At 55.6% G+C, this 25,389-nt stretch overlaps 1 protein-coding gene across 8 annotated transcripts in view; it reads right to left on the bottom strand.

Moving 5' to 3' along the window:
• Positions 1-25,389, bottom strand: part of ANO1 (anoctamin 1) — a 188,311-nt gene that overhangs the window by 19,362 nt on the left and 143,560 nt on the right. For 6 of the 8 annotated variants that reach the window (XM_044943801.2, XM_044943800.2, XM_044943802.2 and 3 more), the window contains 10 exons: positions 14,894-14,976; positions 12,516-12,527; positions 11,841-11,912; positions 9,497-9,574; positions 8,469-8,543; positions 5,042-5,243; positions 4,779-4,890; positions 3,638-3,695; positions 1,849-1,949; positions 754-899 (listed from right to left, as the gene is read on the bottom strand). In XM_044943801.2, coding sequence (XP_044799736.2) covers positions 754-899; positions 1,849-1,949; positions 3,638-3,695; positions 4,779-4,890; positions 5,042-5,243; positions 8,469-8,543; positions 9,497-9,574; positions 11,841-11,912; positions 12,516-12,527; positions 14,894-14,976 — 939 coding nt within the window. The remainder of the gene's footprint in view (positions 1-753; positions 900-1,848; positions 1,950-3,637; positions 3,696-4,778; positions 4,891-5,041; positions 5,244-8,468; positions 8,544-9,496; positions 9,575-11,840; positions 11,913-12,515; positions 12,528-14,893; positions 14,977-25,389) is intronic. The other 2 variants (XM_044943803.2, XM_044943805.2) reach the window with 1 other exon arrangement.

Raw genomic sequence — 25,389 nt, 5'->3', positions numbered from 1 at the left:
AGAGTCAGTTCCACAGGACAGACAGACGGAGGGGGAGCAAGAGAGTGCCGGGGACTAGAGATGTCAGCTGTGGGGAGAGGCAGAGAGCAGGGCTGGGCTGCCCTGTCACACACTGTGGGAAGACCCCTCTGGTGGGGGACGTTCTGAGCAGAGCCCTGGAGGAAAGGAGTGAGTGATGCACCAGGGGAGCAAATTCCAGGCAGGACGCAGCTGGTGCAAAGGCCCTGAGGTAGGCGTGACTTCTATGCGTTTGGGTAACAGCAGAGAGAGGGCTTCCCTGGTGGCTCAGCAGTAGAGAACCTGCTGCAATGCAGGAGATGTGGATTCAGTCCCTGGGTCGGGAAGATGCCCTGGAGAAGGAAATGACAACCCACTCCAGTATTCTTGCCTGGGAAATCCTACGGACAGAGGAGCCTGGTGGGCTATAGTCCATGAGGTCCAAAGAGTTGGACACGAGTGAGTGACTGAGCAACAACAGCAACACCAGCAAGAAGGCCAGTGTAGCCCAAGTGGGGGAGGGGTGGGGAGGGAAGTGGTGTCTGGGAGGCTCCAAGCGGCTGCCGTGTGGCCACATCTGGCTGGCTCTCTCTCTTGCCCCAGACCCGGGATTCATGGGCCACCCTGGGCACCTCCCGTCCAGAGACACAATGGCAGGCAACACGGCTCAGTCCTGCATGTGTCCCCCGGAGCCCTGGGGGGCTGCTGGCCCATGTCCGCCCTGTCCCGCCCCAGGAGGGCCCCCCAATTACTCACTCATCTCCATGTACTCCGGGGTGAGGCCCGCGAAGGGCTCCAGCGTGTAGTCCACCTCGTACCGCTGCTTCTTCTTCACGTGCTCGTCGTGGTCCGAGGGGCTCTGGTGCTTCAGCCTCAGATAGCGGATGAACTTCTTCATTTTCCTGGAGGACGCACGGCGTCGCCTCGGTCAGGCTCCCAGGAAGGCGGGCTTGGGGGTGGCCCCTCCAGGTTGTTTTAAAGCCTGAACTGACGTGTCTGTGGTGACCACTCTGTTAATGGGCTAGCTCCTTTGCTCTCTCCCCCCAGGGGCATGCGGAGGGCAAGCCTGACTGCTTCGTTTGTGACATGAGCAGTGGTACCCAGACTTTTTGGCACCAGGGACTGATTTTGTGGAGGACGATTTTTTCCCAGACTGGAGGTAGGGGAGATGGTTTCACGATGATTCAAGTGCATTTTATTTATTGTGCATTTTATTTCTAATCTCAGCTGCTGCTGATCTGACAGGAGGTACCAGTCCTTGGCTCCGGGGTTGGGGACCCCTGACATAAGGAAACGGAGGCTGGGGAGGGCCCCAAGGTGTCAGGGGTCTGGATGGGCCCAAGCAGACTTGGATGCCTTGGACCACGGGGGCTGGCACTTGGATCTGGGGGCACTTATCTATATCCTTTTCCAATGAGTCGAAAAAGACACTGATGCCAGGAAAGATTAAGGGCTGGAGGAGAAGGGGACGACAGAGGACGAGATGGTTGGATGGCATCACTGACTCAAAGGACAGGAGTTTGAGCAATCTCCAGGAGATGGTAAAGGACGGGGAAGACCTGCGTGCTGCAGTCCATGGGGTCACAAAGAGTCAGACATGACTGAGCGATTGAACAAAAACAATCTGTATCCTGCATCCTTGGCCATTTGGGAAAGGAGGTGTCACCTGGCCTTGTCCCTTTCCTCGTCCACCAGGCAGTCGCTACTGCCCATCTTCCCCGTGTTCTCACCACCTCCCTGTTTCTGGTGCCCCCACCCTGGTCCAGGCCCCGCGTCACCTGTCGCCCAGACCACCGGGAGGCCTGCCCCTGCCCCCGTGCTAGCTGAGACCCGAGGCCGGAAGCTACTCACGGGATGCCGATCTCAAACAGGTTGTTCTGGATCAGCTGCTTCCCCAGCATGATGATGCTGAGCTGGATGCAGAGCTCCATCAGGCAGCCCCCCGGGGCGCACTGCAAGAGAGGGTCGCATCAGCCCCCGTCCAGCCCCTCCCAGCCCCCTGTGAGGGGAGGCTGGCCCTTGGGCCGAGGGCTGAGTTGTGTCCTCCGTGTCCCGGCCCCTGGAGCCTCACAGTGGGACCTCATTTGTTAGCAGGGTCTTTGCAGACATGAGCGAGTGAAGGTGCAGTTGTGATGGTGTAGGGTGGGCCCTGCTCCAGTGGCTGGTGTCCTTTGAAGAAGAGAAAACACACAAGCACACGGGAGCCGGGGGAGGAGCCCCCCTGAGGATGGAGGCAGAGACTGGACAGGCACGTCTGTCGGCAGGGGGACATTGAAGATGGTCAGTGGCAGAGAGAGCTGGGAGAGGCCTGGAGGAACCCTCCCTAGAATCTTGGGAGGGGGCACAACCCTGCTGACACTGTGATTTTGGACTCTGGCCTCCAGAACTATTAGAGCTTAAAACTGCTGCCTTAAGCAACCTGGTCTATGGTGTCTTGTTACAGTGGCCCCTGGAGTTAATACAACCTGACCGGCAGGCTGTCCGGGCTGGAACCAGGCCTGGAGAGAGCCCATCGGCAGGGGGTGGGCAGCCATCTCGCAGACTGGGGCCCGTGCAGCTGGGAAGCCACACCACCGTGCCACACGGAGGCAGCCGGCCACACCTGTTAGGCCTAACGCCCTGTCCCCCGTGGGCTTGTACCACCATAGTCTGGTGGGGGCGGGGGGCGTGAGCAGGCAGACAGAAGCTTAACTTGTCCAAGTGGTGAGAACTGAAGGGATACTGGGTGACACTCCAGGGCACAGCTGACCCCCTCTGAGGCCTGGGCCAAACTTCATATACCAAAAATTGCCAAAAAATTTATCCGGAAGAGCCACCATCTCATTAAAAATTAAAGATGCTCTATGCTTTATTCTATTTCACAAAGACATTTCCCCCAACTTCTCCAACAGTTGGAGAGCTTGACAGGGTGTCATCCTGCGCAAAGGACGTGTCAGGTAGTGCGGGAGCACTTGGAGGGCTTTTTTACAAGCATCCGCTACTGTGGATGAGGCCTTGGGATGTTCAGGGCCAGCACTCAGCTGGCTGAAGCTCTCAACTTCACCTCAGGCAGCCAGGTCACCCAGTACCTAATCCTCTCCACCCTGTTTCACACGATCTTATCAGGAAGACCTTTCTTTCTCAATAAAGTGAATTACTCTGGGAATTGCAAAAGCCGATTAGTTCCCATGAGACCTGAACTGCTGATGGGCCCCGAAGTCTGGCTTGTCTGATGGAGCCAGTGGAACAAGGCTGGCGGCCAGGACTCAGACACACGCACTAGACCCACAGTGGCTGGAACCGCTGAGCAGAAGCCAAAGATCACCAGCACTGTGTGTGGTGGGGCGAGAGATGAGTATTTCAATGTTGAAGTAAAAGAGTTGTAATTGAGTTGTTTTTTTTTTTCCTCACTGGTTCACCATAACCAAAGGGAAAAACATTCAAGGTCTTACAGAAAAGGAAGAAGAAGGAAAAAAAAGGGTGTAATTGTTTTGGTTTCCATGACCCTGAAGAGATATTCTCCTTTTAAGGTGACGCTATATGGCCATGCCATGGAAGGCTGAAGCCCACCCCAGCAGCTGGGTAACAGAGCAGGGCTCTCGTGGGCTGGGAACTGAGGTGTGCTGTGTGAACAGAGGTGAGAGAGCAGAGCAGGACCTACCTCCTCCATCCGGAAAGATCGGAAAATGTACACGTAGTCGCCCGGGCGTCCGACAAACCTGCAACGATGGGGGTCAGTTAGAGAGGGCCGAGCGGGCCCTGGGAGGCCCCGGAGGTGGGAGGTGGGAGCTGGGCTGCGTCATGGGTCCCCAGGTTGGAGCCAATGATGGGGGTCAGTTAGAGTGGGGTGAGTGGGCTCTGGGAGACCCCAAAGGTGGGCCATTTCGTGCGTCCCCAGGTCGGAGGGCTAGGGTCTCGCAGGCTTTCGCCCTGCCCACTTCATCTAAGAACCGACCACAGTGGCTTTCTGTTGGTTGAATGTTCATGTGATTCCCAAGCCCGCAGGTAGGTAAGAAGACATGACTTCAACAGGAAACCAAGAGGCCGAAGGGCGGATGGAAGGAAGGGAGCCCAGGAGGGGAGAAGGCAAAGGGGTCTGAGCCCAGACGGTGCCATGCCCACCACAGCAGGGTCTCGCAGACAGGCTGGCGTGGGGATGGTCCCGAGGCTGCCTCTCAGTTCCCTGTGGGTGTGCAGCTGGGGGTCGTCTGAGAGCCTGCTCCATTGCTGTGGGTGTTCTCAGGGGTGCCTGGGCACCTTGGCCCAGCTCCGGGACCCTGGGATGGGTGGGTGGCCACGGCATTTGTAAATCGCATGATGCTGAGGATGGAGACTCTGGGAGGGGTTCTGGGATCTTACCGGCCAGGCCCTGGCGGGGGCGGGGACAGTGGGAAGTTGTGGTGGGTGGGCCACAGGCCCCTAGAAATCCAGGACAGCTCCAGAGGGTCAGGGTGTGGGGTTCACTCCACCACTGGCCCAGAACACCAGCAGCTGCCCTTTCATACCTTCTCTGGCAGCCCTCACCTCCCCGGTGTGGGAGCCCCTGGAACTGGCTGCCTGGAGCCCCTGCTGTCTGGAGTCCCCAGCGCCTGGGGTCCCTCTCCCCAGGGTCCCTGCCCCTGGGGGCCCCGCAGGAGCCAGGCCTCTGCCCGTCCGCAGCAGCAGCTGGAGCTCACTGACTGCTCTGCCTTGGGCCTGGGTGCCTCCTGCCTGTGGGGAGACGGGGGCGGGAAGCCTTCTATTGGACGGGGAGGTGCAAGCTGGGGAAGGCGGTGTGTCTGAGTCACCAAAGCAGCCCCTACCGGCCTTTGAAGAAAGCCACGTAGAAGATGGGTGTGTAGGAGTTGACGAACTTGAGCAGGAAAGCCTTGAAGATCAGCCTCTCCTCGAAGCTCTTCTCCGTCTTTGGAACCTCTAGAGGGAGTGAGATGCAAGCTGCTGAGCCACTGCCCCGGTCCAGGCAGGTCACTTCACTCGGCCGTCAGAGGGGCTGAGCAACCAGCCCAGGGCCCCATGGCAGGCGACATGCAGCCGCCTGGCTCCGGGGCTCGGCTGGGGCACTCACCTATCTTGGTGAGCCATCTGGCTATGCAGCCGTACACCTCGTCCAGGAGGATGATGACCACCAGGTTGATGATAACCGCGGTGGCCGTGACCGTGACCCGGATGTTGGACCGCACGGACGGGGAGGAGTTCATGGCCAAGGCGGCGGCCGTGGAGATTCTGTAGATGATGACGCCGAGGACAATGGCAAAGGTCACGGCAATCTGTGGGGGGAGGAGGGGACACCGTCGGCTGGACCACACCCTCCGGCTCCCTGGGCCCTGCTGTCCCCGACCTGGGAGCGCTTCAGCTTCAAAACAATGACAGGCGTTTCTTGTCACCCACCAGATGCCAGGGGCTTTACCGGTGTTAATGTCACAGATGAGTGAGGGGCCAGATTCTGTTTTCTAGAAGAGGAGACTGATGTTCAAAGAGGTTGGATAACCAGGCCGGGTCACCCAGCACACGAGCTGGGGCTTTCCTGGCGGGTCCACCAAGCCTGGAGTGCGTGGCTCTGTGGCTGCCTGCTGTGAGAGCCATGACTGCCTTGCCCACTGTCCCCAACAGGACACAGGACGGCTGAAACCCCAGTAACTGGCTTGTGCGTTGGCAGGCTGACTCTGGGGTGGACTTCGCCCCCAGCCTGGGTGGCCCTGAGCGGAAGCAGCGATGCTCTCGATGCTGTTGTGGGAGGCAGGTGGGGCATGTGGTGGTCTGGCCTCCCCGGCACTGCTGCAGGCCTGCCCGGGTCAGATGGATGGGGTCCCTTCTCCTGATCTCCCCAGGAGACCCCCACACCCCTCCAGTTCATCCCCCGTCTTCCCAAACCCACCGTTGCCCCAGAACGTTCCCTAAAGCTTGGACTGGCGGCTGCTTGAGAGACAGGGGTGGGCACTGGCTAGGATGATGTGTCTGTTCTGCGTGGAGCTGTCTGCCTGCCTGCCTGGGCTCCTCTTCCTTACCCTCAAAAGCCCTGACTCACCTGGGAAGACCCTGTCCGCACCCTGTCCTGACCTAAGGGTGAGGACAACTGAGGATTGCAGTCCTGAGGTGGCCCTGAGGGTGGAGGGTGGCTGTGCAGGGCCGTCACCCCAGCCCGACTCGCCATGCCCTCTGTGTGCCCTGGTTCCTGCGTCTCACAGAGGTCACCTTCATGGGGGGTGTGCAGGGGACCTGCCCTTGCCCAGACGGCCCCTCGCAGCTCCCGGGACGGCCCTGGAGGGCAGGGGCTGTGCTGTGTGCCTCCAGGATGCAGCTTGGCAGGGCTCTGCCTGCGTCACCCCAGAGGAAGGCCGCAGTGATGGGGATCTCAGGGCGCTCCTATTTTAAACTTCCGGCTGGTGACTCCGCTGCTGCCCACGCCTGTGGGCGACTGAATGGCGACCACACCCTCCCAGGGAACGTCTGCGCCCCACACCACACCCCGAAGAACGGGCTGCACTGTGGTGAGGTGTGGGTACCACTTCTGCCAGCTCCCGGAATGAGGGCTTTCCTGGGAAACTCCCGTGCCCCTGCCAAGAGGCCCCACCCCACCCCAGGGGAAGGCATCACCCTGGGCTTGGAGACGCCCCTTCTGCCTTATGTGTAGGTGTAGACGGGGCACTGGGCCTGCAGAGACTCAGCAAGGTGCCCCCTTTCCCTGCTGGTGCCCCCCCATGACCACCCTGGGTGCAATGCCCACTCTGGAAGGAAAGGGCCTCAGGGCCGGGGTTTCGATGCAGTGTTCACATGGGCACCTTCAGGACCAGGAGCATGGGGGCACCTGGTAGGTGCTCAGCTGCTATTTGTTCAGAGAATGAAGCTCCTGTGTTCAGGACAAGACTGATTCATCTGTGACGGGGACCGCAGTCCCTCAAGGTCTGCTGGTTCCTGCCCCACTATCCTGCCTTTGCTGGGAAGAACACTGTGCCCATTTCCCAGTCTGTGCAGACAGGGCTGGCCAGCATAATGCAAGCAGAGGTGTGGGCAGGCCCTGTGGGAAAGCACTTTCAAAGAGGGGCTGCCTCCACTGGCATCCATCTCCTTCCCCTTTCTCCTGCCTGGAAGGTGGAGGTGATGTTGGAGGTGGAGCAGCCATGTTGTGACCAAGAGGATACAGGCACAGACCAGAGAAGTCAGTGCCTGCTGGAATCATGAAAGTGCTGGACCAGCCCTCCATTGCCTGCACCTTGATTCTTATGTGAGAAACTCAAAACTCCCTGAAGACTATTCACAGAAGTGACATGTAACCTGAGGGCTCCTGTCCAAACTTGCCGTTGTGCAGAAGGGCCCACAGCCTCCCACCTCCTCCATCCCTGTGCTGGACCTTCTGATTCTTCTCTGCCAGGAGGGACTGAACCTTGGCGCCTGAGTCCCATTTCCTGTACCCCATCCTCTGCTGGGGAGCTCTGGTGATGCTGTGGGCGGGGCCCACATTGCCCGAGGTTGCCCCTCAGCGCCACTCATGTGTGCCTGGGACATGTGTCCCAGGGCTGGGCCCACAGCCACTGGAGTCATCTACAGACCCAGGAGCCCTCCCCCCAGTGGCTGCACGGTCCTGGGGGTCCCCACTAGGGATTTCTTTATATCGGCGATGTTCTTCTTAACCGTGTGCAAGATCGTGAGAGGAAGCGGAGTCCTCACTCTGCTTCCGACTACTCAGCTTAGGGCCTCAGCTGCCGCCCCCGACACCCAATGGAAAAACAAGCCCATCTGCATGTCTCCAAGTTCATGGAGAACAGCTAGAGCCTCAGGGTGGATGGCCAGCCTGGCATATGGCCTGCGGAGAGGGTGAGACCTCCGGCCTCTGTGTCCTCGCCAGCAGGTGGGGGGACAGGCAGGTGTGAGCCCCTCAGGCCACTGGGCACAGCCCAACCCTCAGTCCACAGGGGCCATAAGGGCCCCCCACAAAGTCTGGGGCTAAGACCCTAACCTAAAGTTCCAGGGCTGGATGAGGGGATGGTCATTTCTACAGTGACCGCAGCTGGCGCTGACTGTTGGGGAGCATGGGCTGAGGCCTTCCAGGGATGCGGCCCAATCATCTGGGTGTTAAAACCTCCAAGACAGCCAGCCGTGGTGTCGCTGATTTATTCAAACCCACAGGGTCTGGATGAATCCAGCATCACAGACCCGTCCTGACTCTTGTCCTGTCTCTGTGTTATTCATTTCGTGGCCTTCTTTAAAACCCCCGCTGTTTTGTCTTAAATAATACCTGTCAACTCCTGGGTGTGAATGACAAGTTACCTACATGTGTCACTCTCAGAACAAAAGATGTGTGTCAGGGACCATCCCCCAGGTGTAGAGAGCCCCCAGGGGTCACTACAGAACCCTGGCCCCTTCCCATTTTAGGGTGGAATCCCCCCACCCCTGCCTGGCCTGGGATGAAGACAACTGCCACATGGACGGCTGACCCCATCCAGGTAAATGCCGCCTGCCTTGGTACACGGCCCCCTCGGCCTCCCGGGACTCACCATGAAGATGATAGACACCAAATTGGTGAAGTAGGCAGGGAACCGGTCTCTCCAGGTCAGCTTCACCTTGTCTGTCTACAACACGAAACAGGGCTGGGTCAGCAGTGGGGACCATCCTGGTGGACAGGTGTGTGTGTGCACGCGCACGTGTGTGTGTGTGGGCGTGAACAACGTGGACCACAGAAACACGGTGGGAAAACACAAAACCCCTGCAGGTGATGAATGAATGCAAACATCCAGGCTTTATCCCTGATGAAAGGATGCTATGAAATGACAGGAATAATAGTTGTCTACAAATGTGAGTCTTCTCTGTACAAGGCGTGATGGCGCCAGAGGCTTTTCTAAATGAGACGCTCAGACCCCCCCAGCCACCCCCATCTGGGAGGAGCCCGGCCTCCGTCTCCTGGATGAAAGTCTCATCTGCACGGCGAGAAGATCTAAGCTATTTTCCTCCGCCACCCAGACCATAATAGTTATTTTCCTTTGCAGAGCAAGTTGAGACAAGACACCAGCACTAGGAGTTCACACGCTGCCCGCCACACAGCAGCGGTGGTCGGTGGGGACACGGCCCCAGAGGCTCTGGCGCGGGGACTGCAGGGCCTGGAGGGACTGAAGCAGATGCTTGTCACTAACCTGGGATGTTTCTAGAATGGGGTGGATCTTTAAGGCCAAAAAAAATAAAAAATGCATGGATGAGGTCAAAGAATGCTGGCAGGTCTGACCCCCGAGGCCACGCATTCCAGGGAGGGTGGCATGCATGTTAATGAGACCAGGGACCGCTGGCAGGCAGCTGTGGCAGGCACGGTTCACAAGCCCCAGAGACAGCCGAGCTCCCGCCCACGACCCCACGGTGGGCATGCAGAGACACCTCGACACGTCACAGCCCGAGGGTGCGGAGGAAGGCAAAGGAGCGTGGATGTGGATGTTAACACGGTAATACAGCAGTCAAGAGTCGGCTGAGGAGACAATGAACTTTGGTTCATCTGCACACACTGAAGACGCACGACGCCCGATGACACGACATGTACCAATTTCACCCCCGCCATGGCGGTCTTAACCCTCTGCCTCCACTTGTTTGTGGGCTCCTCCGGAAGGTGCCGGCGCTTCTGGGGCGGGTGGAGGGAACAAGAGAGCACCGTGGGGTGAGACCGCGGCCCAGGCGCCCGTCGCCCCCTGGGGAAGCCAGCGCCTCCCTGGCTGTGCGGCTGCTGGGGCTGAGTCAGGCTCTGGGCATCTTAAACCCATCGGAGACAGCAGAGACCCACATTTTAAAAGAGCGCGTGCATGCTAAGTCACTTCAGTCATGACCCACTCTGTGACCCTATGGACCGTAGCCCGCCAGGCTCCTCCGTCCAAAGGCTTCTCCAGGCAAGAACACTAGAGTGGATTGCCGTGTCCTCCTCCAGGGGATTTTCCCAAGACAGGGATCGAACCCTCATCTGCATTGACAGGTGGGTTCTCTCCCACTAGTGCCACCTGGGAAGCCCATTCTAAAAGAGAGGCTGCAATGAGGTAATGGAAACAGCCTGGAAGCTTGGCGGGTTCCGTGGGGCCCCCTTGCCAGACGGCAGCCATAGTTCAGATGGTGCGTCTTATGCAGATGCGGGTTACCCTGCGCATTTGACACCAACGTGCAGGAAGCCACACTCAGCATCCTAACACCCATGAAAGGGGGGATCTCTTATTTTCCCCCTAAACGAATTTGGTGCCATAGCCAGGACAAAAATTAAAACCATAAAGTTGGGAGACAGTGAAACGGTGGGAAAAAATCAAGGGTGTGGCCCCCTGGAGGCCTTCAGGGCCTGAGGTCACCATCGGAGGCCGGTGAAAATGAACCCCTACCTTTGCTGCTCTTGTGGTCAGAGAGCTCGGGTCTAAGCCAAGGAGCTGGGTGACGGGGAATCTGGGCGGTGTTCCCGGCACGGTGCAGAGCTTGGGTTTGGGGGAGCCCCTGACTTCAGTGGATGTGACACAGGCCACTGAGCCCCTTTTCCCTTAGGAAGGGGTGCAACCTCATCCTCGCTCACACTAGGAGGGGCCGCCTAGTGGGGCTACCCCAACTGTGGGGTGGGCTGCCTGGGGGTGCAGATGGCACACCTCAGGTTGGGCATGGTGGCCCTCAGCAGGGGCCTGGGGGCTTCAGAGCAGCAGCACCCATGCCTCTCCCTTTAGAAGGGGAGCCACAGTCTGGGGAGAGGGCACTGACGGAGCCGTGGGGGCAAAGGCACAGGGCGGCTGCTCCAAAGGCAATGGGCACGCGATGGGCAGACGTTCCAATGGGTTAAATGAAAAGACGGTCTCCTCATCATGGTGAAGGCTCACGCTTTTGTGGTTATTTCCTCTGCACCCGCGGTCCCTCCTGGAGTTCAAGGACGTGCGCCCACTTTCTGGCTGCGGGGGGCTGAGCTGGGCTCTCTCTGTGCTATGGGAACTGGGGTCTGAGGAGGGGTTCTGCTGCACCCACTTTGCCCACCCCCTACGGGGGGATTGTGGTAACTGGGACCCCTGGCCAGCAGACTCTGTCCACGGAACACAACGGCAAGAAAAGACAAAGGCAGGGGTTTTCACTGGTTGCTCCCAGAGGCCAAGGAACACCAGGATCTGGAAAGACCACTCTGCCCTTGTTCCCGTCCCTGCAACGACTGACCTTCCAGCCTCAGAGAGAGGTTGACAAGGGCCTGGGGACTCTTGCCCCATGTCATATAATAAAAAACCTCCAATAAAAAAATAACTGAGCATCCCTAGAGGGTTGTGAGAATGTGCCTGTGAACATGGCTGCAATTTACCGAGAGGTTCCGGGGAGAAGGGAGGCGCTTATGACAGATTGAGAAAAGGTGGCGGCCTCAAGAGGACCACAAAAACACCTCTCTTTCTCATTCTCATCCTCTATGCGTAAGGCAAGGAACTGGCCATCCACTTAGGGGCCCTGATGGGGAAAACCCTTCCATCCATCAGTCAGTGCAAAGCACGAGGGTTGGACACGACCATCCAGAGCAAGAAAAGCTGCAAAACCACTTGGTTTTCATCATGGTGAGGTGTTGGCTGAGGTTTGAGGTCACCCTCAGGACAGAAGGGGGAGGCTGACCTCTGGCAGGGTGTGACAAATGTCCCCACAGCCCCTGCCTGTTTTTATAAATAAAGTTTTATTGGAACACGGCCAGACACATTTCACCTGTTGTCTATGGTCATTCTCCTCCTACAATGGCAGAGTCGCTATGAAAGAGGTTGGGAGGGTCTAAACATTTACTCTCTCCCCCCTATCTGGGGGCCGCCCCCTCCATCTACACAGCATGTGCTGACTCCTGGCCTGTAATGTTGATGGACAGACAACGTTTGACTGCTGGGAAAGCCAACTGGCAGCGGCCACCGTACCTCTTTGTTTTTGGATTCTTTCCTAAGAGACTTCTCCAGAACTCGGGCTTCATATTCAGCTCTGGGATGGTCCTGTGAAAGAAACCAAGTCAGCGAGGAGTCTTGTGAACTGCGAGTCTGAGACCCTTAACAGGAGCACATGTGGCAAATTCACCCCTGGCATTCCCTCGGGGTACCCACTGGGGCCAGTTCCTAGCTGGCTGTTTGTACCATTTCCCACTCAGAACTCCCTGCATGAGGTTCATCCGGGTCTCTCCCCCTTGTTGGGAAGCCCAGCCCACTGGGAAGGCCACAGAGTCAGGCTCCATGGTCTTGGAGGCGGGTCAGTCTGCGCCGGGCTGCAGCCTGTCCTGCAGCCCACTCTGAACACCCAGCCGTGAACTGGCCCCTGGGGACATCCCATCAGGAGCCACGGGGTCGGAAGAGACGGCGGTTAAGTGTCAGCAAGCGTGGGCAGACCAGAGGCGCCGGGCCTCAGGGGAGCCCAGAGCAGATCAGCGAAGGGCACTGGAACAGAAGAACGGGGGTTAAGAGAGACCCGGAGGTGGGGGAGGAAGCGGAGACCCCTGCCCGCCGTGGAAGAGGTGTGGGGAACCGCTCAGCAGAAACGGACAGAGCAGGTGTGCCAGAAGGTCCCTCTCCCAGGAGACAGACGAGTGACAAAAAATTCCAAACCTTGACAGCCTCCTTCCGGGAACCAGAAATGTAAAACAAAAACAAAAAGATTTCATTACTTGTGTTTTGTTTTTTTTTTTAAAGAAAAAAGTCCTCTTAGAGGTGATATTCTTAAAAAACTGGGGTGAAGGCAAAGGGACATGGGTGGGCAAGGAGAGCTCGCCAAAGGCTGATGCTGCCCGAGGCTGACTGCGTGTGCTGCTGTTTCTGCAGGTGGAACGTTCTAGGTGATTCCTGACCATGTGCTGGGCTGAACTGTCTTAGACTCAGGGGAGGAGACTCAGGCCAGATGGCTGGGCACAGGCTTCCTTCTGCTCCGAGAGCAGACACCTGGGGTTCATGTCATGGAGGGGCTAGCCCTCTGTCTCAGGTGACCAGCCCCAGAAGAGGCCCTACCCAGTGTGGGGGGCTCACTCTCGGGGACTCATTCACGCCCCCCGGGGCCCACGTCCAGTGCTCTTATCACTACCCCACTAGTGCCTGAGTCATCAGGGTGAAGACTTCATGGGACAGGTTCCCAACAGGTTGAACTGTCCCAACCCCAAGGACATCATGAAAAGGACATTCTCAGTCTATTCCAAAGTAGTAAGATGACACCAACCCTATTTGAATCTATTGAATCTGCTCTGGCAGACAGCTGACCCGGGGCCCACCATGGGGGATGGAGCACCCGTCCCATGCCTATCTCTGCACCTAAGGAGACACACGTCTCTCTGGTCGCATCAGCCTTGGTCCCGCCATTTGTGAAACAGGATGACGAGACCCACTGCCGGAAGAGGTTGAACCTGGAGGCGGGAGACCAGCTGGGGGCACTCATAGCTGCTGGACCCCGCTCAAAGTGCTCTGATCTGCTGACCTACTGAGACCCCCTCAAACTCTACTCTTCCACCCCTGTTTGTGAGGACATGAGGCACAGAAATGTTAAGCAACTTGCCCCAGGTCACACAGCAAGGGCAATGCTGAAACAGGACAACTTGGTCCTGGAGGTCATCTTGGCACCACGAAGCTGTTGCCTCTTCCAGCAAACTAGCGCCCATGTCTGTTGACAGTACAGTCAGCTCAGAACCCACACAGCTACACAGCTGACTGAAGAGCGACCCGCCGACTCAGTCCTGGAGGTAGCATGTGTGTGGGGACATATAATAACCAGTGACGCCGCTCAGTTTTGTCTGACTCTTTGCAACCCCATGGACTGTAGCCTGCCAGGCTCCTCCGTCCATGGAATTTTCCTGGAAAGGATACTGGAGTGGGTTGCCATTTCCTTCTCCAAGGGATTTTCCTGACCCAGGAATCGAACCAGAGCCTCCCACACTGCAGGCAGACTCTCTACCATCTAAGCCACCAAGGAGGCCTAATATATGTGAAGTGAAGTCACTCAGTCGTGTCCAACTCTTTGCGACCCCATGGACTGTAACCTACCAGGCTCCTCCGTCCATGAGATTTTCCAGGCAATAGTACTGGAGTGGATTGCCATTTCCTTCTCCAGGGGATCTTCCCAACCCAGGGATTGAACCCGGGTCTCCTGCCTTGTAGACAGACGCTTTACTGTCTGAGCCACAGGGAAGTTCAATATATAATAGGGATATATTAATATATAATATAATAATAGGGATATTTAAAGAGATGACGAAAGAGGCTTTCACATTACGATGAAAATGCACGAGTGGTTTCTCTTTAAAAGAGCTGAGCAAAAGATTCCGTAACACGAAGCCACGGTCAGCATGGCCAAACCTAACGGCTCTCCTGTTCAGGGGATCTTGTTCCTTTTTATTCCCTCTCATCCCACAGGGATTCTGCTGGAGCTGGCAATTCAGGATGGAGCAGCAGCAAAGCATCTCCTGAGCAACCCAGGGGAAGGGGGTTCACCCACCACCTCAGTGGCTGTTCAACTCGGAATGCCCCTCTCCTGGCGCACAAAGATGCCCAGCACATGGCTTCCCTCTGTTGGTGAAGGATCAGCCTCACATCTCGGCCATGCCTGACTGCAGGCTGGCAGCTGGCTCTGGGGATCGCAGGTTTGGCACCAGGGTGAAGGCTCATGGCCGCTTCTGGGGACTCAACCTCGTGGGTGGCAGCCACCCCCTCCCCAGACCCGTGGTGTGGCCCCCAGACTGGATGAGATCAGTGTGGTGAGCCTTGGCCTGCGTCCCCAACCACATTTCTGGGTGGTGTGTCCGTGTGAGCATGGAGATTTAAAACAGTAGAGCAGACACTGAGCAGTCACCCTGGCAACCGCGGGGGATTCAGACATCAGGGACACGAACTGAGAAACAGGCAGGGAGCAGCCTCGCCTGGACTTTATGACCTAGTGGGTGCCCCCTGAAAGGAACGGGGTGGGGTGGGGGAGGACACAGGCCGCACCTGCTAAGCCCACTCACCTCCTCCTCCTCGAAGCCTGTGAGGTCCCAGCGGTAATTGAGCCGCATCTGTTTCCGCTTCCAGTGCTCCATGAAGGTGGCGGCTAAGGGCAGAGAGGAGAACCAGGCGGTTAGGGGCTCAGAAACCCCGTGATACCCGGTGACATGAGAGCATTCTCCTCTCCTGTACCATTTGAGAGTGAGGGCAACAAGTGCTGGACCAGTATTAAACTGTTCAGTTCTCCCACTGACTCTGAAAGGCCGGGATGGTCTATCGCTCATTTTACAGATGATAAAAATGCACGTACAGGGAGTCTGAGTCCCGGGCAAGGTTACGGTGCCAGCTGGCGAGGGGCCTGGGCAGGATGGTCTCAGAACTTGTGTTCTTAGCCATCCCGCTCCATCGCTCTTGGGGACTGCAAGTCACGGGAGGGGGTCCTGAGATCAGAAAGAGTGAAGGGTGAGCCAAGGCCACTCACTCAAGCTTCTAACAGGTGTTCTGCCTGCTGAACTGTGCTCCTAGGTGCTACGTCCTGCTTTGTATTCCCAACAGAGTATGCACAGTTCAAATGCCACCTCCTCCAGGAAGCCTCTGATCAATTCCCTCAGTGACAGGAAAAAACTAGCTCCTCCTGGGACCTTTCATGCTCATGGTGCCCATGCCACCTTCCATTATAATCCCTGTCCCATGGCCTGTGGCCTCTCTGGGGTGTGGGGGCAGGGATGAGGTCTTGTCCTCCGGGTCCTCCACAGAAAGCCCAGTGTCTGGCATGAAAAAGTGCCTCACGGGAGCTCACTGAACGCACAAAGGGTTCCTGAGAGCCACACTTGCCAATGCGGACACCACTGACTGAATTGTCATCATTGATGCTTCCACCCAACACAGGAAGGTCAGCAGAGTCTGGGTGTTGCAGGAATGATACAAGTGACCGTAAAGGTAACCAGAGCTCTGGATTCTTGAGCTGTTATGTGGTAGGCACTGTTCAAAGAGCTAACACGTGAAGTATTCAGTTCAGTGTAGTCGCTCAGTCGTGTCTGACTCTTTGCGACCCCATGGACTGCAGCATGCCAGGCTTCCCTGTCCTTCACCATCTCCCAGCGTTTGTGCAGATTCATGTCTATTGAGTCGATGATGCCACCCAACTGTCTTGGCATTAATCTCATTTAAATCTCACAGTGATCTTTGGAGGGAGGTGCTATAACGTACCGCCTTTTACAGATGAGGAAACTAAAGCTCAGAGGAATTAAATAACCTGTATGATGAATGGTGGTGTCGAGACAGAAATGCAGCGAGAACTTCAGTGCAAATTCCCTGGTGTCATTCTTCACTAGGAAAGAATGCAGGCTTTGGATCTGGCAATAAATGGGCCTGAATCTGACTCATTTCCTGGTTCAGAGAACGTGCCCGCCCATTAAGGTGAGGTGAGAACAGTTTCACACATATCTGCACATAACGGGTACGCGTCAAGCATCAGCTACCACCTCAGCCAGGAGACAGGGCCTCTTAGGTCTTTTGGACTGGGGTAATTTCATCCTGGGACTTGGCCACATAGATAGCAGAGGAGCTGAGACAAGAAGCAGGGGATGGTGAGACCACCCAGAGATTAGCAACTGCAAGAAGCTGCTGCCAATTTAGGGGCGGCGGGACAATGGGAGCTGGTGTTACCAGGGCCAGACACTGGAGCTGCCCAGAAGAACCCAGGATCACGGAAGGAGTGGCTTTCCAGTGGGAGTTAGAACCACCAAGGGAAGGCAAAGCCTCTGCCAGAGATGTTCCTGGAAGCATGGAGAGAGAAGGAGAAATACCCTGGTTTCTCCCTTCCTCAGGCCTTCGGATCCCCATCGGGGCCTCCCATTGGCCAACAGCCTTCCAGGCAACGGGACAGCAAGGGAGCCTGGGAAATGTAGTTCCCTAAGACACAAGTGCTCTCTCAGCAGAGGCATCGTGGTGGCGGGGACCCTGGGAGGAAGCATGTGGCCGGTGGGGCAGGCCCATCGGCAGCCTCCTGAGAAGGAAGGTGTGAGGATGTCTCCTTCCGCCTCTCAGTGTGTCCTTGGCTTACTGCAGTGGAGGGCCCTAGTCGGGGCCCATTCCCATACCCCCTCCAGTGCTGGAAGGCCTACCTCTCCTTCACTGTGTTTTGACAGCTGTGTCTCTCTGGCTTCTGCCTGCGCATGGCAAGGCCTCCTTTGCGACCTCGGGCTGAGTGGGGGAGGAGGGCCGGCTCTCTGCTCAGCGGGGAGCTGGCCCGATTACATCCCCTGCCCCCGCCCTCCCCATGCCTCCCCGTTCCCAGGCTCACTGACCCACACCTCTGCCTCCTAGACCTCCACTCCTTCCACTCACCAGCCTGCACTGTGGTAACCCCTACCTTTTAATGAGGACTCAGCGTACACCAGGCTCTGTGCTAGTGACTTATCGACACCAAGAACCCTCAAAACAATGCGATGCACTAGAGAATGATTTCCACTCACACCTTTACGTGTGAGGACAGAGGCTCAGAGGATGTATGCTCTGCCCAAGGTCGACTGCAGGTTAACAGCAGGAGTGGGGTTTGAACTGACTTCTACTTGACCGCAGAGTCTACCCTTAACCATGATATTGACTGGCCTCCTGCACATTTAACGTTCTTTAAAGGAGCAGCAATTGTACTTGTAGTAAGTCTGATGGTTACAGCAGAAGTTGTACTGCCATTTTATGGATGACGAGACAAAGGCACAGACAGCGTAAGTGATTTCCCAAGGTCCTACAGTCAGGCAGCTGGTATTGAAACCCAGGCATTCTTGCTAGAATGTTACTGGCAAATGTCTTAAGACAGATACAAGGGCCCTCTCCCAGGAGTATTTGCAGTTTGACCAGGACCAAGGCTGGACCTGAGGCCACAACCTGGTGGCCAAGGAGACGGTGCCTAGACAAGGCTTGTTGGCCTCAGCTATGTTTAGGAAATGCATACATTTTATATTAATCATGAGCTTCCTGTCTCTCCTTTAAAAGTCTGAAGCCTCTTTAGCCAAGGTTTGGGCATGCCTTCTCTGCTGGGCCACAGACCGCACCATGCCCTATTTCCTGGGCAGACTCTGTGGTGCTGAGTTTGTCACACTTCTGCTCTGGAGCAAAGGGGTGGGGCTGTGATGTTCAGGCTTGGCCAGCAGCATGAGCAACGGGAAGGCCCACACCAAGCTGGAGGCAGTCCCGAGATCTCAGTTTCAGAATCAGGCATGGTGAGCAGTGTGAAAAACCACGTGCTACTGGGTTAGACCTGATAGACAGAGTGCCTGCAGAACTATGGACGGAGGCTCGTGACGCTGTACAGGAGGCAGAGATCAAGACCATCTCCAAGAGAAAGAAATGCCAAAAGGCAAAACGGTTGTCTGAAGAGGCCTTACAAATAGCTATGAAAAGAAGAGAAGCGAAAGGCAAAGGAGAAAAGGAAAGATCTACCCATTTGAATGCAGAATTCCAAAGAATAGCAAGGAGAGATAAGAAAGCCTTCCTCAGTGATCAATGCAAAGAAATAGAGGAAAACAATAGAATGGGAAAGACTAGAGATCTCTTCAAGAAAATTACAGATATCAAGGGAACATTTCATGCAAAGATGGGCTCGATAAAGGACAGAAATGGTATGGACCTAACAGAAGCAGAAGATATTAAGAGGTGGCAAGAATACACAGAAGAACTGTACAAAAAAGATCTTCACGACCCAGATAATTACGATGGTGTGATCACTTACCTAGAGTCAGATATCCTGGATGTGAAATCAAGTGGGCCTTAGGAAGCATCACTACGAACAAAGCTAGTGGAGGTGATGGATTTCCAGTTCAGCTGTTTCAAATCTTAAAAGATGCTGTGAAAGTGCTGCACTCAATATGCCAGCAAATTTGGAAAACTCAGCAGTGGCCACAGGACTGGAAAAGGTCAGTTTTCATTCCAATCCCAAAGAAAGGCAATGCCAAAGAATGTTCAAACTATCACGCACTTGCATTCATCTCACACGGTAGTAAAGTAATGCTCAAAATTCTCCAAGCCAGGCTTTAACAGTAAGTGAACAGTGAACTTCCACATGTTCAAGCTGGATTTAGAAAAGGCAGAGGAATCAGAGATCAAGTTGCCAACATCTGTTGGATCATCAAAAAAGCAAGAGAGTTCCAGAGAAACATCTACTTCTGCTTTATTGACTACCCCAAAGCCTTTGACTGTGTGGATCACAAAAAACTGGAAAATTCTGCAAGAGATGGGAATACCAGACCACCTGACGTGCCTCTTGAGAAATTTGTATGCAGGTCAGGAGGCAACAGTTAGAACTGAACATGGAACAACAGACTGGTTCCAAACAGGGAAAGGAGTATGTCAAGACTGTATATTGTCACCCTGCTTATTTAAATTATATGCAGAGTACATCATGAGAAATGCTGGGCTGGATGAAGCACAAGCTGGAATCAAGATTGCAGGGAGAAATATCAATAACCTCAGATATGCAAATGACACCACCCTTATGGCAGAAAGTGAAGAACTAAAGAGCCTCTTGATGAAAGTGAAAGAGGAGAGTGAAAAAGTTGGCTTAAAACTCACCATTCAGAAAACTAAGATCATGGCATCTGGTCCCATCACTTCATGGCAAATAGATGGGGAAACAGTGGAAACAGTGGCAGACTTTATTTTTGGGGGGCTCCAAAATCACTGCAGATGGTGACTGCAGCCAGGAAATTAAAAGACACTTGCTCCTTGGAAGAAAATTTATGACCAACCTAGGCAGCATATTAAAAAGCAGAGACATTACTTTGCCAACAAAGGTCCGTCTAGTCAAAGCTATGGTTTTTCCAGTAGTCATGTATGGATGTGAGAGTTGGACTATAAAGAAAGCTGAGCGCCGAAGAATTGACGCTTTTGAACTGTGGTGTTGGAGAAGACTCTTGAGAGTCCCTTGGACTGCAAGGAGATCCAACAAATCCATCCTAAAGGAGATCAGTCCTGAATATTCATTGGAAGGATTGATGCTGAAGCTGAAAGTCCAATACTTTGGCCACCTGTTGTGAAGAACTGACTCATTTGAAAAGACCCTGATGCTGGGAAAGATTGAAGGCGGGAGGAGAAGGGGATGACAGAAGATGAGACAGTTGGATGGCATCACTGATTCAATGGATATGAGTTTGAGTAAACTTTGGGAGTTGGTGATGGACGGGGAGGCCTGGTGTGCTGCAGTCCACGGGATCTCAAAGAGTCGGACACAACTGAGTGACTGAACTGAACTGGGCTGGGCTGGACAGGGGTAGGAAGGAAGACGAGAGCCCTTCCTTTGCAGCTGTGTCCCTGCAGCCCTCCCTCACTACGGCAGCTGTATGGACACCTGTGGGTCCTGCTGAGTTCCCATCCCTTCCTTTCGAGGGGCCCAGTGATGATTCTCCTACATCACACAGACGTAACTCGATGTCTGTGTCAGCTGCTGGGTGTGCTGGGGGACCTCCTTGCATCCAGCCTGCAAGCCCTTTGCACAGATGGGTAAACTGAGACCCCGAGGAGTCAGGTGATTGGTTAATACACAGTGGAAACCTGGGTCTAGGACTTCTCCCCCCAAGATTGGCCGGGATTAGGGGCATGGCTTCCCACCCACATGAGCACAAGCCATGTGCCAAACGTGGTCAAGGATACTAAAGACAAGAAGAGAGGCCCTCGACCCCAGGAGCCACATAAGGGGGCCGAGGAGACAAGTTCACTTCCCTAAATCCAAGCCCAGTAGGCAGTGCAACACAAAAGACAAGCAGTGAAGAGCGAACCCAGGCCAGGGTGCAAGCGGGTGGCTGAGTTCCTTCCTGCAGACAGGTTTTAATGAGAAGCATTAGGTAAAACACATTCTTGTAGAGGAGCCCAGAGGCGGCAGGTGAGCGACGGACACTGGATCTACCCTGGATAGAAGCAGGTGTGGGCTTGGCCCGGGATCACCCCCCACCCGCCAGCCTCAGTCTCCGCGTGTGTACCATGGGCTTGATAACTGCCTGCTGTGCGGCCTCGGGTGGGGCGTCCATGTGCTGAGGGCTGGACAGAGGAGCGGCCCTATGACCCGGCCCACCTGCAGGATCTCACCACCTCTCATTAAGGTGTTGACACAGGGTTGGTCCTGTAGGTACAAAGCATCCAGAATATTTACAGACACATCCATCACAGAGGCAGAAAGCAGACCGATGGCTATCAGGGATGGGGGCGGGGTGAGGAGGACAGACGGCTAAATGGGCACTGGGGCTCCACCTGGGGGGTGCTGGTGAGGATGGCTTGGCGCAGGGAGGGTGCTAAATGCCACTGGGCAGTGCGCTTAAGACAGTTAACTCACATTATGTGAATTTCACCTCAGGTAAACAAAACCCAGAACGATGGGTGCAGGTCCTGCTTATGTGTTTAAATTCCCTGCCGTACACTGGGGCTGCAGAGAAAATGGACCAGACACATGCGCCCGGTTACAGCGGGTGGAGGCAAGCTGTCCATTTCCCCCAGAGGTTTTCAGACTGTGGGCTGTATTAGAACCCCCGCGGCAGGGGCCTGCCAAAATGCAGATGCTGGGCACCACGCAGACCCAGAGTCTGCATCCCGTGTGAGCTCTGTGGCTGGCCCCGTGCACACACGTGTCTGGACACTCTGACCTGCCCACCATCTGCCCTTCCTTCCAGCCCCCTCTCTGTCCATCAGATGAGCTGTCAGTCCGTGCTCCAGCTACCCCGTGTCTCGGGTTCGGCTCTCCTCCCAGGCCGCATCCCATCCCACCTCCCCTGGGCCCTGCTTGAACTGTCCAAACTGCCTTAACTCCTAGGCCTAAGCCTAATTCCCCAGTTTCTGACGTCTCCGCGGCTGGCTGCTGGCCCCCCTTTCTGAGACCTTCCTCGTCTGAAGCACGGCTACTGACACATGGTCGATCTTGGATGCGTTGTTAAACGCTCCTGGTTCCACCCTCCCACTGGCTTTTCTTTTTGTAGGATATTTTCTTTTTTTTTGGCCATGCCTTGCGGCACGTGGAATCTAGTTCCCCCACCAGGGATCGAACCCGCACCCCCTGCAGGGGCAACCCAGTTTTAACCACTGGACCACCAGGGAAGGCCCCTACCCATTGTCTTCTGTTGGAACATCATGGACGCTCAAGCTGCCGTGGGAATCTCAGAGACCATGGAGGGAAGGCTCTGACCGAGGCTGGGTGCTTCTGCAGCCGCCCAGAGAACGGCGCCATTTCCCCTGTGAAGTCCAAGTTCCTTGTGGGCCGGGGGATCTCGACTTCTGAACCTGGATCAGGCACTCCTGAGGCACAAGGGCGCTGGGGCAGGCATGGTGCACCCTTCTTAAAGTGCAGTCCCCGAGGACAGAGAACACCTTCACCAACCTCTGGCTCCTGACAGTGCACGCTCTCTGCACGTGGAGAGCAGGGCTGGGTCTCCTCGGGCTGCAGGGACCAGGCGATGGTGTGAACCTGCCTGTCAGTCCACAGGGGAGCTGGGGCTCCCGCCCGCACAAAGGCCCTGACCCTTCATGGTCTCACTGATTCTACTTATTTATCCCCTGAACAAGCGTCTGCTCACGAATCTGCTGCTGGCCTTTGAATTCCAGCAGAGATTAAGTCTCTCTCCGTCTCCGCCCTGCTCGGGTGACTCAGCCAGTGACCTGCCAACTGCATTCAGAGCCTCGGGCGCAGACCCCGGGAGGGGTTTCAACCACACCTGTCATTCCACTGATGCTGGGACCATCTCTCCACAGCTCCTTGCAGCCAGGCTCAAATCCAATAACCCCCTTTGTTCTGCCTGGAACTGACAAGCCTTGAAAACCCCATTATTATGCTATAATTTCAGAAAATTGATCCTGGTGCGAACAGCTAAATGGAGCTCAAAGTTGCTTCGTCTTGACACCTTACTGGACGTTTTGAAATGTTATAAATCCCAGGCAGTGGAGCACTCAGCCAAAGCGCAGGGTTCCAGGACCAGCAGGTCGCCCCTCTGGGCAAGCCAGACCCCATGGCGGAGCAGAAACAAGATGGAAACAGCTGCCACAGCGACTCCTGGGGCGGTGACCCAGCCCTGCCAAGGGCAGAAACAGGTTTGGGGTCGCTCTCTGTCACTGAGAGAGAAGAAACGTTCACAGCTGGAGGACAGGAAAAGAAAGGACATGTGGGAGAAGAAACACCAGTGTGAAAATGATCCTTTAGAGGGTAATGAACAAGTAACTGAACAAGGGATAAAAAAAATCCTATTCAACAATGGCAAGCTTGCTAATTACACTTGACAGCAAGTGTGAAAAGACTGGGGAAAGAGGGACTGCGTCTCCTCCACCCTGCGGGCAGGGGCGGGGAGTCAGCGGGCACCTCCTAGCCCGGCAGGCCCTTTCCTGTTGATTCTGTCTTGATTTATAATAAGCTCCTCTTTCCCTGAGTGCTTCCTGGGAGCGGTTTGGCTTTTTTGCTCCCCCAACCCCCGCCCCAAACGGGAACACGTAGACTGAACTTGCCCATGACAGACAGGCACCTTTGTGGTCTCCCACAGCGGAAGTGGAGCTGGAGGAAGCAGGGCGGACAGTGGAAGCACAGACTCGCCCGTTTCCCTGTATCTTGGATAGAGGAGGATGCAGCCGTCTATGTTTCTTCCAAGGATGGGGCTGCTGGTGAGTGCTGGCCGGCACCGTTGAGGGTGTGAGGTGGTACTGCTTTGCGCACAGTACGTGCTCAATAAACAAGCTTGCCACGAGCAAGCTGGCTTCATGGAGAGTGCACAAAATCCAACCAGCTCCTTGCCATGCTGGTGGGCTGAGCAGCATTGCTGCCTGTCTGCCCCTTACTACTGGCTTGTGGGAAATCTCTGCTTCCCCAGGAGGGCACAGAAGGGGCGTGGAAATATTTGGACAGAGAGGTGAGACCAGGGCACTAGCTTGGACCATGGAGGCAGGTGGGCCAGGGCACAGATCTGTCATGTCTGTTATGAATCTATTAGCTGTATGCTCTTGGGCAAGTCACTTAACCACTCTGTGCTCCCATGTCCTCATCAGAGAATAACGGGGTTTCTCTCCAGGGCTGTTGTGGGGACCAGTAAACTCTGTGTGAACTTCTGGAGGGGGAAGGGAGCCCATCTGCCTGGAGGGAGGGAGGGAAGCTAGTCCAGGCGAGAGAATGAATTTAAGGTCATCCTTTCAGGAATAAGGGCACACAGCAGCCAGAGCTGGTTAGTACCACTGGCAAAGGGAGTGGAGCCCAGGGCTCACATATGTGGGGCTGGGGAGCCAGACTGCTGGGGCTCAAGGTCTTGCCTCTTCACCTTTAAAAAAAATTTTTGGTCATGCTGCAACACAGGGCAACTGGGATCTTAGTTCCCAACCACGGATCGAACCTGTGCCCCTGCACTGGGAGCATAGTGTCTTAGCCACTGGACCACCAGGAAGTCCCTTGCCTCTGCCTCTGGTTAGCTTGTGTCACCCCGGGAAAGCTGCCTCAGTGGTTCATCTGCCAAACGGAGGAGCAGAGCCTGTTTTCCTCTGACAGTCACCGGGAGAATGAATCTCCATACATAAGAGGCTCAGAACAGTGCCCGACACGCAGTGGCACCAGCCGGCTGAAGCCAGTGTTCTTTTCTGAAGGAGATGGAGGGACACAGTTCACAGAGGCCCGCAGGCACAAGGTGAGAGGTTAGGTCTGAGATCCAGTTTCACAGGGTCTATCTAGGCCGTTTTCACATTTCCAGAAAGCAAGTGCTCACCAATCAGATGTAATAGCTAGCACAGCGTGACAACTAGCACCAGGCACAGCCCTAAGACACCACGAGGTGCGACTCATTCGACCTTCCCAACCACTCTCGGAGGTGGGTTGGGTCACTAGCTCCATTTGACAAGTGGAGGAGCTGGGGCCTGGAGAGGTGGAGCGACCTGCCTGAGGGCCACACAGCTGTTAGGGGACCGAGCCGAGGTTTGAGCCTGAGCCTGGCCAGTGGCTGGCGCTGTTACCCACTGACGAGCCATCCTGGCACACAGCCAACCCAGCTGGGCATTGAATTGGACCAAACCACCCAGCCCGCAGCTGTGCAGGTGGGCTCCACTGTGTGCCTGCTGCAGGGTCAGCCACCCCATCCTGGAGCAGGGGAACTGGGAGATTTTGTGCTCAGCTAGGAGGTTCTCCAGCCTCAGCTCAGAGCTGCCCGGGCCCTAATCAGAGAAGAAGGGAGCCGATCAGAGATTTTGAGGAAAGTCATGGAGGCTGGTGATGAACAGAGGGCAGTGGGCGAGGGATGGGGAATGGTTCTGATGGACACAGAGCCCAAAGAGACAGGGATGGGCAGGGCAGGGGCATGGGCTCAGGCTCAGTGGAGCCCCACTTTCCTCACCTGTGAAATGGGGACAACTTCTCAGCTGTGGGGATGCAGTGGAATGAAGTACAAGGAGCATCAGGCCCCATGTCAGACACAGATCAGCTCAGTGACTGATGGCCATCAATCCTACATTTATAGTCAGACTGATCCCAGAATTAATCATCAGAGCTAGCATGTGGGGCAGGAATATTTTCATAAGC

The sequence above is a fragment of the Bubalus bubalis genome, chromosome 5, assembly GCF_019923935.1.
Source record: "Bubalus bubalis isolate 160015118507 breed Murrah chromosome 5, NDDB_SH_1, whole genome shotgun sequence".
NCBI lineage: Eukaryota > Metazoa > Chordata > Mammalia > Artiodactyla > Bovidae > Bubalus > Bubalus bubalis.
This window is presented reverse-complemented; position numbering and strand designations above follow the sequence as displayed.